This window comes from Rhinoraja longicauda, chromosome 24 (genome assembly GCF_053455715.1).
Source record: "Rhinoraja longicauda isolate Sanriku21f chromosome 24, sRhiLon1.1, whole genome shotgun sequence".
In the NCBI taxonomy this organism is placed as follows: Eukaryota; Metazoa; Chordata; class Chondrichthyes; order Rajiformes; family Arhynchobatidae; genus Rhinoraja; species Rhinoraja longicauda.
In genome coordinates this window covers 12,304,216-12,325,011 of record NC_135976.1, presented here as the reverse complement: position 1 = coordinate 12,325,011, position 20,796 = coordinate 12,304,216, and the positions used below count along the sequence as shown (strand labels likewise).

The 20,796-nt window shown below is 39.2% G+C and overlaps 1 protein-coding gene across 11 annotated transcripts in view; it reads left to right on the top strand.

The window, feature by feature from the left end:
• The window catches only part of LOC144605429 (neuron navigator 1-like), a 602,839-nt gene extending 586,089 nt beyond the window's left edge, over nucleotides 1-16,750 (top strand). For 10 of the 11 annotated variants that reach the window (XM_078420673.1, XM_078420677.1, XM_078420676.1 and 7 more), the window contains 2 exons: nucleotides 1,767-9,334; nucleotides 9,660-16,750. In XM_078420673.1, the coding sequence (XP_078276799.1) occupies nucleotides 1,767-1,862 (96 nt within the window). In that variant the 3' untranslated portion in view covers nucleotides 1,863-9,334; nucleotides 9,660-16,750. Of the gene's footprint in view, nucleotides 1-1,766 lie in introns of all 11 variants that reach the window. The other variant, XM_078420672.1, reaches the window with a different exon arrangement.
• The last annotated feature ends 4,046 nt before the right edge of the window (nucleotides 16,751-20,796 follow it).

The following is a 20,796-nucleotide window of genomic DNA, read 5'->3' as shown; positions in this document are numbered from 1 at the left end:
GGAGAGTCATGGAAAGGAGTAATGGTTTATAAATGACTTGCCAGCTGAACTCCCACATTTTTCTTCCACTGCGAAGTATTTTTTGGAATACATTGATTTTTAGCTACACATAATTTAATATTTTTCTGCGTTAAGGAACAATAATGTACATTCTATGCCATATGATTTGACTAGGAGCTGCTTATTTATTCAACAAGAAATTAGATTACTAGGGGTTCCAAGTAACATTAAATACAAATTCTCTCGCAGGTAATTTTTCTATTAACCATTAAAGCAGCTTTTTTAAAGAAGAAAATTGTGTTTGCTTGTAATATACATCTCTGAAGTTACAATTCAGTAAAATAATAATACAGTGATATTTTTGTATCTAATTAGTTTGGCGTACTCTATAATATGTAGAAAATCATGAGAAGAATAGATCGGGTAGATCTCTTGCCCAGAGTAGGTGAATCGAGGACCAGTGGACACAGGTTTAAGGTGAAGCGGAAAAGATTTAATAGGAATCTGTGGGGTAACGTTTTCACACAAAGGGTGGTGGGTGTATGGAACAAGCTGCCAGAGGAGGGAGTTGAGGCAGGGACTATCCCAGCATTTAAGAAACAGTTAGACAGGTACATGGATAGGACATGTTTGGTGGAATATGGACCAAATGCGGGCAGGTCGGACTAGGGCATGTTGGCCGGTGTGGGTAAGTTGGGCCGAAGGGCCCGCTTCCACACTGTACGACTCTGACTCTATAGGAGCATTATATTTATCCTTAAAACCATGTGGTCAGAATTTACGGTCAGCAGAAAGCATTGATTTTCAGTGCTAACTTCCAAATAAATCCCAAAACAGCCTGGAGAAATCCGGACAGCTACACTTTCTCAGCGTCTCCTGGGAATCCCTGCAGCGTTGCGTAGTATGACCGCATGGTGAGGGTTGAGAGTGATCAGAACAGACTCCTCTTACATAAAGCGAGTAAAAGACTTTGACAGCTGGCTGACCTGTGACCCCTGGCTGACTCATGATCCCAAACTTCCTCAAAGTTGTCAAATACTTCAAATGCTTCAAACATTCAAGAGAATGCTATAGTTTCTTATAAAAAGGTAAAACATGAGGTTAAATTAGATCTAAAGCATTCAAAAACAATTTAAAAGAAGCAAAATCAACTAAAGACCCCAGCAATCCTTTTCCTCCACGAAAATGAACTGTGAAGTACACAATGCTCCAGGCACGCTCCCTCTCCCTCTCGCCCTCACCCCTTCCCTCTCCTACTCCCCCATCCCTCCTCCTCCTCTCCCCCCTCCCCTTCTCCCCAACCCTTTCCCCCTCCTGTTACCACCCCTCTCCTTCGGCCCACCGCATCTCCGCCGACCATCGATCACCCCTACATTAGTTCGACACTACATGCTAAGGACAATTTACAGAAGCCAATTAACCTGCAAACCTGCTCGTCTTTGGAATGTGGGAGGAAACCGGAGCACCCGGAGAAAACTAACATGGTCACTGGGAGAACGTACAAACTCCATTCAGACAGCACCCATTGTCAGGATCGAATCTGGGTCTCTGGCGCTGTGAGGCATCAACTCTACCGCTGCACCACCGTGCCTCTTTTATCTGCCCCGGGCAATTCTCTGTTAACGTGTAACTTTGTCCGTTGACGGGGTTATGAGTGATTCTAGCAAAAGCAACATCATAGCTAATAATGACAACCTGGTATTTTGCTTTATTTAGCAACATTAGCAACAGTTCCAAATTAAATGTCCCTTCTTTTATATTCACAGATGAGTATGCTACTGAGGCTCCAGGAGGCAGCCAATTACACCCAAAGTTGTGAAGGAGGCAATGTTTTGGAATCATCTTTGCAATCAACGCATTGAAAGAAAAGAAAGCAAGGAATATGGGAGCCATCTTGTTTTTAAATGTGTCATAACTACATTTGAATATTGTAGTCCTGAGGCAGATGTATATTCTGTGATAGACGTAGTTAGATAGGGGGCTAAATTAATTCATGGGTAAAATTGTAGGTTTAAGGCCCAAACTCATATGTAAGTTAACTGTGATCATTTATTGTAAATCATATCACCTAGCCATCTGGAAGGAATAATACCATCTGACTGTATGGACTTTTAATGCTGTGTTTGTACCTTATAATTCAATCTTCAAAAGTGCATGGCAATCATTTAAGCAGAAACAACTAATATTTTAGTGAGCTTTATTAAGGTTAACTCCGAAACTACGACTCAAACAATTACAGGGAACTGTCGCTGTTCCACTACTGCTAATCATCTCAGATGTCACACCGGTGCTGATTGGAGAAACTCTCCACCAAACTTTGCAGTTGATAGTGCTCAAAACCTCATCCATTCACACAGTTTGTGTGCACAAAAGCACAGCTAAAAATGTGAATCATAGTGAAACCACTAAAAGAGGAATTTATTACTTCCCAAGTGCTAAAATGGTGCACGCAGGAAATGAAATGTCTTTGTATCCTGAATTTCAAACTGATATGTCTATTTTGGGGGGGATTTTGGTTTCAGTTGCCGTTGATGTGTATTATAGGAACCCTTTAAGTACCTGTTTCCCTATGCACAAATGAGAAGGCTTTGTATACAAAGGCAGTTGAGGGAGGGGTGAGTGTACGTTATGGAAACAAAATTGTTAAACCTCAGGAACAAATTATTTTTCCTCCTTCAACATCGCAACTTAAGTTAATTAGTTTCATTAGATCCCCTGCACTAAACCTATTAACAAGGGGCCAAACTGATTTTTCCCAGAGGTAATCTAAAACCGACTTGTACCTAGTTACTTGAAGATGTACAGCAAACAAATGTTTAATCCCTTCTAAGTATTATCTGTTTTGGGGCATATTACTTGTGTCTCAATGGCTAGTCTACGTTTAGCATATGTCATACTAAAGAGTACCTATAATGGTAAGAGCAGGTTTTTTGTTTAAATTTTAGCTCCAGCACAGTATGTGTTCCTTGTGTTTATAATGCTACAAATATCCAACTTTTGAAAATAGATGCAGAAATGTCATATTTAAAATGTCTTCTGAACTTCAACATTGTTTGTGATGAACGCCCGCAGCAAGAGTAATTACTTGGAGCTTTTGCAATAAAACTGTGGGAAGAGATTCACCCTCTGCTGTATGAGGTCAATGTTTGAAGCAGTGCCATGGCCATTAGCCTCCACTTACCAAATTTTATTGACGTCAATGGAGCCAAATCTCAAGATTACATTAGAACGTAGAGTGCTGGAGTAACTCAGTGGGTCAGGCAACATCTCTGGAGAACGAGGGTAGGCGACGTGCAGACTGAAGAGTTCAGACTGTGTCTGAAGAAGGGTCCCTACCCGAAACATCGCCTGTCCATGTCCTCCAGAGATCCTGCCTGACCCGTGGAGTTACTCCAGCACTTTGTCTTCGACAAGATTCCAGCATCTGCAGTTCTATGTGTCTTTGCTGTTACATTATACGTTTAACGCATACAGTAGAAAGTGAATTTCTGGCCTGTACACTTTCCTTATGGCATAAAAGGCAGCATTGTAAGGATTTTAATGTGTTTCTGAACTAGCTTTTTTGGTTATTGATTAAATCAAAACCTTACCAATTCCATCCTCATCATTCATTTATCAGTTCAGTTTTCCTCCTGTCTCCGAATATAACTATTTGTAAGGCTGGGACTTTGGCCAGGAATTTCATATAACATACGCCACTTGGCTCCGATGAGAGTTCTGTCCCGCTGCACCCCTCTGTGATTCCTTCTGCTCCCCTGCTCTATGACTACATCTTAACCCGGACTCGCTCACCTTCTCCACGGCCACCAGTGGACCATTGTGGGCTCCACCCTTCCGTGATCATCCTTGCTGACATTGATCTGCCCTTTTGCATACCTTTCATTCATTCCTTTCTTTGTACCTTTCCATATCTCTCGTTTCCCTCGCCCCAAACTCTCAGTCTGAAGAAGGGCCTCGAACCAAAACATCACCCATTCCTTTTCTACTGACCCACTGAGTTACTCCAGCCTATAATGTCTTATCTTCAGTGTAAACCAGCATCTGCAGTTCCTTCCTACACACTCATTGAACCTATGTTGGCTCTGGAAACATTCCCATTAGTTCCAATTCCCGACTTATTTCTCAATGACCTATTCTCTCTCAACCATCAACTCATCCATTTCTTTTGCCAGCATCTATCTGCATCAGGGGTAAATTACCAGTAGCCAATTAACCTACCAGCCAGCTGGTGTGTGTAATGTGGGATGAAACTGAAGCACCTGGAAGAAAACTACATGGCCATTGGGAGAACGTGAAAGCTCCACACAGAAATCTGCAAGACGTAAAGTAAGCACAGTTTGTGCATATGTGACTGCATCCTCCTTCCCCCCCCCCCCAAAAAAAAAACCATTGCTCTTCCATTTATATGTTGCTTAATTTAATCTAGTACCCCTATGACTTCTAAGTTAATGTACTTTATATTCTTGAGCTTAATTGTTGTTCTTAATCAAATTATTCAAACACCACAAATTTTCTTTGACACTTGTATAACTTTTACTTTACTGTAGGGATCTGTTCCCATCTTCCTTCAGAATCAGCAGTGAATCTACCTTTCTTTTTCTTGACTGAAGAATTGAGGCAATTCCTGAATTTTCATTATTTCACTATATTCCCAACAATAATATTTCAACATAAAGCAAAACACTTCAAGCCTTAGTGCACTAAAAAGGTGGAGCAAATGTTTTAAGAATATATCACATGGGGAAATAAAATGCTATTTAAATGCAATACATTCTTAAATTAACATACAGATCAAGGATAACAACATGATGCCGTGACTCCCTCTCGCCTGACTCTCAGCCTGAAGAAGGGTCTCACCCAAAACATCACGCATTCCTTCTCTCCGGAGATGCTGCCTGACCCACTGAGTTACTCCAGCATTTTGTGTCTATCTTCGGTATAAACCAGCATCTGCAGTTCCTTCCTACACATGACCAAGGAAACTAAATTCTACCACATTTCTTCTTCGTTTTGACTCGTTCTTGTAAATATTCGACCAGCCAGGTTAATGAATATGAAAAAATAATAATTCCAACTCACTGTCGATGTGTGACTTTTAAAATTACAACTCAAATGTATGGAAACTAAAATCACAAGCTATCATCTCTTATATAACACAAAACATTCAATTTCATAATTTCAGCCAGATGGTAATTGTCATTATTTCATGACTATTCCTTAAGTGTGAGAAAATTGTAAATGTACACCCTTTATTAACCTATCTTTGATAACAGTACACTTATGTACTGTTATCAATGGTAAGTTAACAAAGGGTGTACATTTACAATGAGAGAACTGAGGATTTGGTTAGAATTTGATCTCTAATGCGTTTCACTTAACATGTTAAACAGTAGCAGTAGTTCAATCTATTCTGTTTTGGAAGATTTGTTTCACCGACTTTCATTAAACAAAATTTCAAAAGCAATCTAGAATGTACAACTGCTATACTACAACACAATTGCAACAGACCAGAGATGGATTTCGACCCAATTAAATGGACCTCAAGGATTTTTTTCAAAATCTTTTTTCTTTTCATCTCTGTCTGTACACATTGCCTCAAACCTAGTTCTGTGATCGAGTTTTTTTTCGTCTTCTTTGACAATAAATTTCACGGCAATCCCAAAAGTATTTTGAAGCATTTGGAATAGACTGCACAGAGAACTGTTATTGTACAGTAACCAACACAATAACTGCGTAAAATGTAAGCAAAATTTCATATTGCAAAATAAATGATGCAACTTAGAAATGTTGAATTCCAAAGTTAATGCGACACATTCAAATAATGTGAAGAGGTTACTATGTAAAAACATTACCATTGTCAATTTTTGTTGTTGTGTGGTATATTTTGCCTATTCTGCACGAGGAGAGTGAAGATTCGGCCTTAGTCAGTGTTAAATGTGAACTTCCTTTGTATTCAGCCATTTTGCCCTGCAACATGCACTCTACAGATGGATAAATGAACCTTTAAATATATAGCTAAATATGATGTAGCTGGCTTTTCAGATATATATTGTACAGATTGTGTGTTTTTGGTGATGCATTTCATTAATACAAATGACGGGAAAAAATCTCACATTTCTAGAATGTGTGGGCGGTTTAAATTTTGGGATTTTATTTGGAAGGAAAAGAATATCAAATTCCAGCTCCACCGTGCGTAGAATTTTGCAATTAAATATTTTGGCATTATGCTGATCAGAATAGAGAATTGCTGCCCCCTGCCCAAATCTCTGTGATTTTCATTCATGATGCAGTACCTATTTTCATATTATTTCTAGCCTTCAGTTACTATGCGTAACTAGGTGTTTCTTGGGTGATTTTTTTTTAAAAACATTGTACTTTTAATTTTTCTTAAATGAGAACAAAAATTAAGATTATGTATTTTTCTGTATTGCACGCCTAATCTGCCAAGTAATTTGACACAATTGCAAATCAGTGACAATGAGTTCCCTTGCTGTTCTATTTAGAACTATGCGTCAAGTCAGCAAGCTCTATTTCATCCTTTAAGAAAGATCTTTACTCCTGCAAATTTATGATCATTGCATTGAAATTGGAATTTACTTCAAAGATGTCCCAATGTGCATGTCTGATTTGCTAAACAATGGTACTTAAAGGATTCTGTGACCAAAAGCACAAAATGTAACATGAACTGCTAATCGTTTTAAGATAAATTGTTGTTTGCAGTGTGCTCTGATTAATGGGTGCTCCAAGTCATGTGTACTGACTTCATTGAATGGCTTTAAGAATAATTCCGTTTCCCATAACTTGCTTCAAAGGTACTAGGAGCAAAGGTACATGCTTGAAGCAGAGTTTCAACTCAGACTGCAGTTCAATATGAAACAATCACATCTAATAACTGTAAGGTTCCTCAGGTTTTATTTCCAGCTATTATTTATTTTCCAGTATTTATGTGTGTAATGATCCTTCAAAGTAAAGTTTTCTTCTTACATGATGTAAGGCATTGGGTTACTTAGTGATGAGTAGCTAAGTTGGATACACTGGTTTTAATACATGGGCAATTGAGGACTTCAAAGAAAGATGATCAAACAAAAACAATTAATTAAGACTTTCTATAAGGGTGAAAACTGCATTGGCACATTGCTATTTCATGAGATTTGGGTTAATTTGTAAGAGAACAATTGATTTTTTCCCCCTGCTATGTCTTTACCATTATGATGGGAAATGAACTTATAGACTTGATGAATGTTTATTTGATGTCAGGTCAGACTCATGGATCTGCTCATAGTTCTTAGACACTTGGATAAGTACATGAATAGGAAAGGATCAGAGGGATATGGACCAAATGCAGGCAAATGTGGCTAGCTTAGATGGGGCAGGTCAACTTGGCCCGAAGGGCCTGTTTCTGTACTGTCTGCCTCTGACTCTCCCTCTAATTGACAATCTCGTTCCATGAAGTCATGAGGATGTATGGTCTGAGATATGGAAATGACCAGAGTAGCTATTGAAAGGAGTGATACTTGGAGTTTTCTTCGGTAAAATGCAAATTAAATCTATAACCGGTTCTGGGCCTGAGCCATACAATCCTTGCTATTGATGTACAGTTTAACTTCATTAAAGAAAAATCAGAAAACGATTTAAAAAATACCAAAGTACATTTCTGTTGACGGTAATTAGCTGTTTGTAATAAACCCATACTAAATATTGTCAAAGATAATGATTAACACGTTAGATTTTTGTGCCTTGAAATTTGTTCCCGGTCAGAAACAATGTCAACTTGTGGTAATCCACCCCCAAAATTAATTGCATTCTCATCCATGAATTGCATTTTGGAAACAAGAGCAGAACGTGTTAGGGTTGTTGTGTAGTGCTTTCAGCATGATTGACAAAGGTGACTTTCTACGGGCAATTATATTGCATGTTGTCCTGATCGTGTTTTCAGGTATAAGCAACACTGGGATATTCTTGCTCTTTGGGTAAGGCATTTAAAACAAAACTCTGTGTCATAAAGACAAAATATTCTTGGATAATGGACTGGACATGTATTTGGAATGGACAGGTATGGACAGGAACCTTATACATGCCAACCAAGATGGCGCATCTAAGCCAGTTCCATATGCCCACATCTGGTCCATATTCCTCTAAATCTTTCCTATCCATGTATCTGTCCAGTAAACAATTGAATTGAAATTGAATATAGTAGATACTTCCAAAGGTATAAATGTTTCAATCTTTTTTTCTCGAATGTTATTTGTTAATCTAGCATTTGGTATAGCTTATTTGATATATTGCATGGTTTTCTGTATTTTAACATTATGCTGCCCTTTCTGGAGATGGAACCTGCATTCTGAGGGGTAAAAATAGCATCCTTTACACAACTGCAATGAAAAGAATGTTGAAATTTAACCTGATACTGTCAGTTCAAGATCTGGGCCAAACTCTTCAAATATAGCCATCTTCATTGAATGCTATGGGAACAGTCCCTTAAAAACTAGGACACATATTTCATGGGTTTAATGTTGGCTATTCTCTTGGGTGGACTTAGTTTATTTTTGTTGATCGTTTTGGTCAGTTTAACCTAGTTGATCAAAAATATCAGATCGTGACTTTCAATTAACATTAGGTCAGGCTTCAAGCAGGTTAACTAACATGTGTGGAACACTTGTAGTTTAAAAAAGAGAGCGGAAGTAATGTACTATTTTTAAAATAGGCACATAATTAGTTGGCTGTAATATCCCAATATTAACAACTTTGCTTCAAGATTGACCTTTTCAAAGTGTCTCCTGATTGGAAAACATCTATTTAAGTTGTTTTTACTGCATCAGTAGAATGGTACTAATTTCAGTTAAGAACTAGATGTTAGAACTTAATATATATTATTTACTGTCTGAAAGTTTGTATCATTGTCTTAACATCTTGCTTTTCTGTAATTAGGACAGATCAAATGCTGAAACTATCCCTTGAAGATTAGGTTAATTAATCACGTTTCAATTCCTTCTTGTTATATATGTAACGTGGCATTACTGTCAAATACAAAATGGTATAACATAAATTATTACTCAAAAATTTCTACTAGATCTAGTAGAGTCATAGAGTCATACAGCATGAAAACAGACCCTTTGGCCCAGCTTGCCATGCAACCAAGATGGCCCATCAACTCTAGTCCCACTGCCTGCTTTTGGCCCTTATATCTCTGAACCTTTCCTGTCCAGCTACCTGTCTAAATTTATTTTAAATGTTGTTGTAATACCTGCCTCAACTATCTCCTCTGGTAGCTCGTTCCATGCACCCACCACTATCTGCCTGCGCATGGTTTATATACCATCAAATCTGCCTGTAGGCGGCACGGTAGCGCAGCGGTAGAGTTGCTGCTTTACAGTGAATGCAGCGCCGGAGACTCAGGTTCGATCCTGACTACGGGTGCTGCACTGTAAGGAGTTTGTACGTTCTCCCCGTGACCTGCGTGGGTTTTCTCCGAGATCTTCGGTTTCCTCCCACACTCCAAAGACGTACAGGTATGTAGGTTAATTGGCTGGGTAAATGTAAAAATTGTCCCTAGTGGGTGTAGGATAGTGTTAATGTACGGGGATCGCTGGGCGGCACGGACTTGGAGGGCCGAAAAGGCCTGTTTCCGGCTGTATATATATGATATGATGATATGATAGTGCCACTTTTGAGGAACTATGTACCTGCACTCCTAGATTCGTCTGCTTTGCAACGCTCCCCAGAGCCCTTCCATTCACTTTGAAGGTTTAGCTCTCATTTGAATTCCCAAACCTCGTACTTATCTGCATTAAACTTATTAATCATTCCTCAACCCATGTGATCGACTGATCAAGATCCTACTGTAACTTTTGATAACCATTTTTGAGGATGGATGGTATAGATAATATACCATACCCATGTGGTATATATGGATAGCATATCCATGTGGTATATATGGTATCCATATATGGATATATATATATATATACATATATATATATATCCATATATATATATATATACATATATATATATATATATATGGATATATATATGGATATATATATATATAATACCATCCAGTTTCATGCCATCTGCAAACTTTCTAATCATGCCTTGTACATTCTCGTCCAAATCTATTAGACGAGCATTAATGTATAATTAAGCTCTGCATTTACATTGGTGCTCAACACAACTGGGTAACATTGAAAATAAGGAACATTTCTAATCTAATTCAAATATCCAAAGACAACTAGTTTTAACGTAGGTTCAAAAATCCCAATAAGTTTCAAGATTTGTCTCATTACAAAGCACAAAACTGCAGATTGTGGACATCTGAAATAAAAACAGAAATTGCTGGAAATACTCAGCAGTTCAGGAAATAGATTTAGTGCTTCAGGTCCGAACAATGAGAGGTTATTGACTTGAAGCATTAACTTTATTTATGTCTCCGCAGATGTTGTTTGACCTGCTGAACATTCCCAGCATTTTCTGCTTTAGATTCTTTAACCAGCTGGTTTAATTTTGCCGGTAAAATAAACATTTTTTTTGAAATAAGTTAAACTGCTTTGAATTTGAATAAAAGCGAATGTTTTTTTATAAACCTATAAACTGTCTCTATTGGTTTGGCGCTAAATCTCTAAGCTTTACTGGCAAATTTCAAATTCCGATCCCCGTCCCGTTTGTCATTTTTATGTTGGTTTACCCAAAGGGGAGGTTTGTCACGTTGCAAGCAGCTTGTTTTTGGAAGGGAAGGGAAGGGAAGGTAATGGAAGAGATGGATCTCTTTGTGCAGAGAGATCTCTCTGGTGTACCTGCTGATAACTTAACACACCACCACTTTACAAGCTGCACTTGGCCAGATACAAAGAGTTAATTTAGACTACGATCAGGGAAAAACCTTTGAACAAAGTCCACATTTAGGGAAAAGACAGGAGAAAATTAGAAATCGCAATGTTGTGTCCAATGCAATTAGCATAGAGGTTTTCTCTGATATATCGGGAAATAAGTGCAGTTGCTGGTTCAAATCGAAGGTAGACACAAAGTGCTGGAGTAACCCAGCGGTTCAGGCAGCATCTCAGGAGAGAAGGAATTTTCTCTGATATATAATTAATTAATCAAATACCACTGCAGCTGCTGAGGTCAGGTGGAAATTTTAATTTTGAGATTCCTTAATCTCAGGAAGATCTGTTAGGTGGGTATTAGTATAAATCGTAGGTTATTAGACCACAGTTTAAAATCTCAGACTGCAAATTAATTCCAGACATTGGCATGAGCTAGGCTTTTTAAACAAGTGCTGTTTCACATATGTACGAAGGATGATATCCTTTACAGCCCCTTGCTGTGCTGCTATCGTTGCCTCTGAAACTCACCATTGCTTTAGTTCTTTACTCCAACCATATGATATTGGTTTAAAGTGAGAAATAAGAGGGTTAAAAGGGTTCTGAGAATTTGTTTTTCACCCCGAGGATGGATGCAATGTTGAACACACTGCCAGAGAAAATAGTGGCGCCAGGTACTTCCACATTTAAAATGTATCTGGATTGAGCATTGAGATCCCTAAGGCTATGGATCAAATGTTGATAAATGGGTTAGTACAGACGGGGTTTTGCAGTCATAGAGTAATACACCTTGGAAATAGGCTGTTCAGACAAACGCGTCCATGTTGATCAAGATATCCATCAACTGTAGTCCCATTTCCCCCCAGTAGATCCATCTCCCTCTAAACCTTTCTTGATGGTCACTATGGACATGGTGGGCTGAAGGATCTGTTTCTGTGCTGTGTGACTCTCTGAATATGTACGAATACGAGGCAGACCACCAAACCTGTGCAAATTAGTCAACAATTGAAGTCTGCTCACAGCTGTAAACCTAAACCTCCTCCCGCAGCTACATGTCAGAAAATAATAAGAGTGGTTTCTGATTATTTTCTGTATTAAGTTCACTGGTTTCTCAGATATGTCTCCACATCACACCGATTCTGCCATAAGAGGAAGCTGGTGAATGATTATCAGTATCCCTCCAAGGGGCAGGAAGGAGAACGAGAGTTCTGATTTAAAATTTGATTGTGATATATTATGTTTTTTTTAATGTCATCATGCAGAGCTATGTGATAAATGTATGGAACACCAGCTTAATAGTCCCTTGCTTCCAAGATGAAGTACAATCAAATTCTATCATGATTAATTCGATCATATTGGAGGCCACCAACTTATTTCACTCCAGAGCTTGTTTAAATCTTTGGAGTCACAGTGGGAGATTTCCACAACTGGCCATTTGTGTCTCACTCAGAAAATAAGCAATTACATGTTGAATAGGTGATGGGGATTCTGAATGATCCCTTTTAGATCTTGGTGAATTATAGGACTCGATCTGAGGGATGATTGTTACTCGTTGTAATTCATCTTACACATTTTATGCACAGATTATTCATAAAAGCTACTTTAAGTTTTAATGCAATGGCAATCATTTCTGGTCAATTTTTAAAAAAAAGGACTAGACATTCCCATTCGCAGTTGGCCCCTATCATAGCTTATGTCTCCAGAACATAATTTGAACAGCACAGTGGCACAGCGGTAGAGTTTGCTGCTATCTCACAGCATCAGAGACACAGGTTCGATCCTGGCTATGTGCTAAGTTTGTACGTTCTCCCTGTGACCTCGTGGTTTTTCTCCGGGTGCTCCGTTTTCCTGCCACACTCCAAAGACATGCAGGTTTGTAGGTTAATTGGCTTGCGTAAATTGTTCCCAGTTTGTAAGATAGAACTAGTGTACAGGTGATCGTTGGTCAGCGTGGACTAGGTGGGCCGAAGGGCCTATTTCCACGCTGTGTCCCTAAACTAAAGTAAACTCAATAACGTTATCAATGTGTGCGACACTCACTTCTGCCTCAGAAACAACAATTGGATGAATGAAGCACCATAGAAAACCTTCACCTATAATATTCAGTAAAGGAAGGATCCGAATCCACGGGGCATTAAGAGATGTGAGGTGAAGGACCTTGATTGGGGTGTAGATGCGTTACTGTTTTGTATGTTCAGGCCTGAGTTTTTGGTAGTGTGTATATTTGTTCCGTTATTGTGTTTCGTGCACAATATAGGGTGCAGCTACAAACCTTGCCTGATCAGTGAGTCTGTACATCATAGTGGTGCGGGACCCCATAGCCCGTGCCGACAGTCACAGGATGGTGAAGGCCCACACGCACTAAAGATGTGTCCATCTAGCCCAATGCATCCCATCGGGAGCCATCAATTTCACTGTACTGTGGCTATCATGAGGGGAGCCCTTTAAGGTTGTGATCCACTTCCTTAGCTTCCCTGCAGCAAAGTAGCATGCCTTTTATTGATTTTTTGTCCTCACAGACTACCATTAGGGCAAAACACAGCGTGCTTCAACACACCAAATAAGGGCATGATTCAGTGTCTAGGTTTCGTTCCCTTGTATGTGCAGAATTGGATTGTTGTACTCTGAGTATATGGTATTTGTATCTTTAATGTCACTGTATCATGATCAGCCTGAATATGAAATGAAACCTGCCCATGTTTCAGTTCTGAATTTGCCAATCTGGTACATCAAAACCAAGCACAATCTTTCAGAGAAAGATTCAAAAAGTTAGGGTATGAAGTGTTATGGGATGCAATTACAGGGAGAGAGAAGCAGAAGTGGACCTCTTGAGTTGAGTTAAGTTTATTGTCATGTGTACCAAGGTACAGTGAAAAGTTTTTGTTGCGTGCTAACCCGTCAGCAGAAAGACAATGCATGTTTACAATCAAGACATCCACAGTATACATGATATAGGGAATATTGTGAATAACGTTTAGTGCAAGATAAAGCCAGTGAAGTCTGAGGTCTTGTCTTGTCATTCGATAAGATCATGGCTGATCACTAAGATCATTGTCCACATCTCGTGATTTATATGCAAAACTCTGATTTGGTCTCGCCAGTGAGAAATTGACAATGAAAATTGAAGTTTTCTTTTTAAAAACTCAATTGACTGGTCTGGCTTACCTGTGACCATCCCCTTATAGTTTATATATATATAATTTAAGCAATAGTCTTGCATTTTTATATGTGCAATATGTTTGAATCGGTCAACAGAAGTTCCTCTTGCCATTTTTAACTATGAGTTATGAAACTTCACCAACTTTAGCAATTACTCATCAATTAGCAATTGAGTTTCCAAACAGTTAAATATTGTAATTTTTTTTAAAAATCAACTTTGGGTGGCATCTTCAAATTTAGGAGGCAAATTTGAGAGACATGAACTATTTCTCTATGTTATAATTGTTATCTTTAGTTGATCCTGCTGGAGACTTGTTTAAATTTTGTAGTGCTACATCAATAAAATATAGAAACAAGGAACTGCAGATGCTGGTTTATCCAAAAAAAAGACACAAGGTGGTGGAGTAACTCAGCGGATTCGGCTTCAGAGATGCTGCCCCCAACACTTTGGCTCATCAATAAAGTATACCATTTTCAGGCACAATGCAAACATATATTAATAAATAACTTATCAAAGATCTTTTAATTTTGAATATATTCCAAAAGTTAATTTTGAATTGTATTAATGTGGGACATATCTCGACCAATTTATTATGTCTTTTTTTCCAAATGAACTTTAAATTTCTTATAAAAGCAAAAAAAAAGTGCAGATTAAGTGTTCACCATCGTGCCACACTTATACAAATGTATATTTGGTGCTTCTTCCTTCTTGTAAATATACACTGCAGCAACCAAAAAATAATCATCCTGGTCAACTGTGTAAATATGTGATCTCAAAATCTCATTAGCAGCAGTCTAGATTTACCCTTAAATATTGTAAATGTTTTACTGACATTTCAGGTAGTTAGAAGCGTTCTCTCTCTCTCTCTCTCTCTCTCTCTCTCTCTGAAAATGCTACTTTTAAATTCTTAATCGCATCATGTAAATGAAAAGCATTGAAACATATCTTTGGCACTTGTTAGAGATTAGTAGCCTTTTAGGAGCCTTTTACTGACAAGTCAATTCACTATTTTTCTCGATTGCTAACTTCCAACGACCAGAAAGTGTCTGTGATATTGAAGGTGTGCATTTGGAAGATGCACCATGAATACTTTATATATGAGCAGTTGTGGAACAGCCTGTGTTCCTTTGTTGATACATATAAGAGTACAATTGAGCAAAACTTTAAAGAAAGCTGAAACCATATAGGCAGCAACTATCTGTTAAGCATGATAATGCATCACGGCATCTTAATATTTTACTATTTAAATTTTTTTTTTAATGTTCTTCAGTGTAACTAGAAATGTTATTAAAGAAGCTCGGCTTTTAATTTCACTTGTTTTACTTTTATAATTCAAAATGGTTCTTTATACAAATGTAGAGGTGATCAGTTACCCTGGCTTTATTATCAGGGTATTTGCACAGTTACTGGTTATGTGATTAAAAAGAAACTGCTTTTTACAGTTTAGAATTTTTTACTGGTTTCTCTCGTGTCATGTTTTTTGGAGTTGTAGGATATATTTGAAAAGGTTTTTTCTGTAAGTATAGAGTTTGGTTCCACTTTCAACCAAGCCTCTGTGATGATGTGCTTCTGATCGGTATCTCCAATATTGTGTGTGGATTAATGTGAGAAACAGAAGCAGTGATTTATTGTAAGAGACTGTGCAACAATTTCTATTGGCTTTTTAAAAGATAGCTTCGTAAGGATTCTCGGCAAGGATTCCCGTTTTATTAAATTTTCCGATAAAACTCCTCTTTGGCAATCTCTTCAATCTTTTTAAGTATTAAAAGAATTAACCAGTCAATCCAAAATTACACTTTGATTTCATCATATTGAATCGATGGAGAGGCAAGTTTAATTGGAAGATTTTAAAGTCTGAATTTTATCACACGTTTATATCCCTTCTTGTTTTGAAGGTATTATTAAAACTAAAGGCCTATGTAAGTTAATACATTTTTGCCAGTCAAATTCGTTGGATATTGAAACATTAGCAGGAAGACTATTCAATCTCTGTGCAAGTTCTGCTGTCTTTCTTCAGCTGTAAAATTATTACAATCCATAACTAAAGCATCGGTAATAGAAGAGAAATAATCAACAAAGATATCTATGTTCTATATTATTCATGTTTGATATTCATGTTTAAAAATTCAGACGTGGTGTCATTAAAATGATTACAGATTATATATTTCCGCCTCAAATTGTATGATGGTTAACTAATTTTTGCGGAACAAATTACAAGTGTAGAAGCAGTCACCAAAATTTAAACTTGCGAAGGAATTAATTGTGTTTCACTATTGCATCTGGCCAGGATCATGCAATGTTTCTTGTACATTTGTCTCTTTATACCCTAACAAATCAAAATAGCCAATACAGATTGCTGAATAGTCTTGTTTATATGCCATAAAGTTGGATTTCTAGGATTTAAAAGCATTAACATTAAAATGTTTACTAAACTGTGAAGTCATAGATTCCCATGTTAGCATGTTATTATGTTTGGCTAGGTGCTCTGTTCTGAGTTACTTTTTATGAACAAGTTTTGCAAAGCAGTTATTTGTAAACTCGCTTTATATTTTGTACATTATAATGTATACAATGTAAATAGGCAATGTTGGCGACAGCAATCATTTAAAGTGTCTGTAGTCTTTCAAAGAAACTAATGGATTCTATTCTTTATGCCGGAGTAAGCTAGCGGTTGCCTTTGCTCTTGGCTCAATTCCAACTTGAAGCATGTCTCAACGGCAACCAAATTATCATCTGTCTAACTTTCTGTCCATTAAAGTGATGCTACATATTTGTCAGTTATTTTTCTACTGTCTAATTGAATGATGAATGGGCTTCATTTTGAAGTTGCCTTGTTTATATAGCTGCAGCTAATGTGTGTTCAGTGTAGAAATCAATAGTGGAAAGATTAATCCCGACACATACCACTGCTTTTTGCTGATCTGAGTATTAAGTGTTAATTCTGTTAACGGTAGTGCACAACATTTGATCGTGATTAAAAATGGTTTAGAAATACTTTAAGAATAACAGTGATAAAGGGAATAAATGTTTAAGATGGCACCCAGAGGGTGGTGGGTATAGGGAAAGAGCTGCCAAAGGAGATAGTTGAGGCAGGTATGGTCTCCAAACAACTCCTAAACCTCCCCTATTCATGTACCGGCCCACGCGCAAGGATAGAACGGTTTAGATGGATATCAGCCAAATGCAGGCAAATGGGACTTGCTCTGATGGGCCAACTTGGACAAGCTGGGCTGAAGGGCCTGTTTCCGTACTGTATGACTCTATGGCAGACGCAGGGCCAAATAAGTCATCTACTTTGGTCTGGATAGAGCTGAGCTTCTTGAGTGTAATTGTTCAAGCAGGTTATACATATCGTATCACACCACTGCCTAGTGCCTTGTAGATCATTGAGAGGATAAGTTGGTGAATCACTCGCAACAGAATACTTACGCTTGACCCTGCACATCATTCCGACTTTAGTGGGGCTGGTTCATTTAAATTCCTGGTCCTGAGAATGCTGCTTTACAGTGCCAGAGGCAAGGGTTCAATCCTGACTACGGGTGCAACCTGTACAGAGTTTGTACGTTCTCCCCGTGACTGTGGATTTTCCGCAGGTGCTCCGGTTTCCTTCCACACTCCAAAGACGTGCAGGTTCGGAGATTAATTGGCTTTGGTAAAATTTGTAAGTAGTCCCTCGTGTGTTGCTAGTGTAATGGGGATGGCTGGTTGGCATGGACTTGGTGGGCTGATGAGCATGTTTCCACGCTGCACCTCTAAACTAAACTAATCTAAACTAATTATTCATGCTGTCTTCCATTGAAATCAGAAAGAATGAATTTATGGATATAGTTGTCTAGAAATTCACCCCTTGTTGGGAAGCTATGTGTGCTATAATACGCAGGACAATAAGCTTTGGAATTATATAAGAAAATAACTGCAGATGCTGGTACAAATCGAAGGTATTTATTCACAAAATGCTGGAGTAACTCAGCAGGTCAGGCAGCATCTCGGGAGAGAAGGAATGGGTGACGTTTCGGGTCGAGACCCTTCTTCAGACTGAAGCTTTGGAATTATTCCATTGAAGCCAATGAATGGAAGCAGCGTACAAGGCGTGACATTACTGTATTGAACTACCAGCCAGGAAAGAATAACTCACCTCTTTTCTGCTCACGTACAATTAAACCCCTGTCCCACTTAGGCGGTTTTTAGGTGACTACAGGCGACTAGGCTGTCACCAGACGGTCGCTGGGGTGTCGCCTGTACGGTCGTGAGTCGTCTCCAAAGAGTCGTAGCGTTTTTCTCGTCGCCGCTAGATTTTGAAATGTTAAAAAAAAATTGCGACTGTTGGCTTGACGCCAATGATCGTAGCTTGACGTCTCCTGACGTGGGCGCTGTTGTGGGATGTCGCCAGGTGACGTAGGTTGTCGCCGGTGCTGACTTCGTTGAATTGCATTGGCGACTACCTACGTCAACCGGCGACAGGTACCGGCATCAAAACCGGAGGCCAAAATGACGTAAATTGTCTTCAGCCGATAGGGTCGTAGCTTGTCGCGGGTAGACGTAGGTTGACTTTGGTTAACGCGGGTAGACGCAGGTTGCCGCCTGTGCGGTCATAGGTGCGGTCGTAGGTGGACCTAAGTCGTGACGATTGGGTCGCCGGTTGTCGTTAGCATGCCGTAGCTTGACGTCAACTAGGTGGTAGGTTGTTGTAGCTTGTCGTAGACATTGTCGTAGGGGGCTCCAGTCACCGGTTTTTCGGCGAACTGCTCCAACTATGACAGTCGCCAGCAGTCGCCTAAAAAAATGCCTAAGTGGGACCGGCCCTTGAACTCCAAAGCCAATATGCCTAAGTACAACTAATACCAAAACAGCAAAATGGTGAAATAAATACACAAAAAAGGGATTGTGAGCAATTAGCGTGTCTGTTCAAATAGGTCACAACAAACTCAAAGATGGAAAAGTAGCCATGTAAACGAAACAACACGAATATTATATTCATATCCTGTTACTTAGTGTTGATGAGCTAATCAAACTCAGCGCAAGCAATTGTTTAGAGTAATAAGGCGAGAAACAAAGGCGGGAGTGACAGGCATAATGTTTTCAAATTAAATCCTGTACCTGTCACTTTATAAAGTAGGTGTTAGCTAATTACTTTAAGTAGGTGATTGTATCTGCTGAAATAGAAATGCAATTGTCTGCCTTCTTTTAGTGGTCCAACCATGGGACGTGTGTGTCATTAGTAAGGTCAGCATTCATAAGTCCTCCCTAATTCTGAATTTTTTTTGCAGCACTTTATTAGGTATTGCGGCATAATCATGTTCAATAGTGAGTTTCAGAATTTTTACGCCGTGATGATAAAGAAATGCTGAAACTTGCCCGCACCACACACAAGGCTGCACGGTGGCGCAGCGGTAGAGTTGCTGCCGTTCAGCGCCTGAAATCTGGGTTCCATCCTGACTATGGGTGCTAACTGTACGGAGTTTGTACTTTCTCCCTGTGACCTACATAGGTTTTCTTCGGGAACTTCGGTTTCCTCCCTCACTCCAAAGACATACAGGCTTATAGGCTAATTGGTTTTGGTAACATTGTAAATCGTCCCTAGATTGTAGGATAGGGTTAGCATGCGGACTCGGTGGGCCGAAAGGCCTGTTTCCCCACTGAATCGATAAACTTAATTAAACATCTCCATTAAACATTCCACCGCTCCCCTTCAAGCTTTGTCTATTGTTGGACATTTCCACCCAGGGAAGGTTTCTGTCTGTCTATGCCTCACATAGTTTTATTTACTTCTATCACGTCTCCCTTCAACCTCTGTCGTTCTAGAGAAAACAACCCAGGTTTATCCAACCTCTCCTTGTAGCTGAATCCCTGTAATTCAGGCAGCATCCTGGTAAGCCTCCTCTGCACCCGCTCCAAAGCCCCCAAATGTATTCCTATAATGAGGCAACTAGAAGTGCACGCAATATTCCAAATGCAGCCTAGCTAATGTCTTCTAGAACTCCATCTACATACTAAAACTCGTTTGTTTGTTTGTTCCTGAACTACAGCCAAAACGGTACACATTAGCGTGACAATTTTAGGCTCGTCTTACTGTCTTTGGTGCTAATGGAAGAAGTTTCATTGAAATCGGTGTTATATTTTTAGTTATTCACATTTTAAAGTTTAAATATATCCCCTAGGGAGGGGGGGGAGGGAGGATAAGGGGGGTTGAGGGGGAGGGGGGAGGAGAGAATGCTGCACCAATGTCGGAGAGGTTTGGGCCCAACGGGTCCACTTGGTCTAGTTGTGATTTATGACTCTTCAATGCCCCTAGCAATAAAGGCAGACGTTACGATGCTTTCTTTACCACCCTCTCTACTTGTGCTGACACCTTCAGTGAACTTGGACCGCAAGATTCCTCTCCACATCAGTGCTGTTCAGGGTCTTGCCATTAACTGTATATTGTCCCCTTGCATTCAACCTCCTGAAGTACAACACCTCACACTTGCTCGGGATAGACTCCACAGCCATTTCACCCAAGAAGCATGTTCCAGGCACTCACCATCCTATGTATGAAAACTTGCCCCACACACCTTCATTAAACTTTGCCTCTCATGGCCGGTTTAAATATTGGCCTCAACTCCTCATTCCTGCTTGATCCTCCTAATGTCCGATAATCTATCTCAGCTTTCAATGTGTTGGAAGACTTCGCATCTACAACTCTCTGGGGCGGACAACTGCAGGTATGGAAAACTGCTGCCAAGATTTCCGACATGCACTGGCAGCAACCTTCTTGAGTCAGTTCCCCTGTCCTAGTCCTCATGTAAATCCTCTGGGGTAGAGCTAATGAGTGACCTC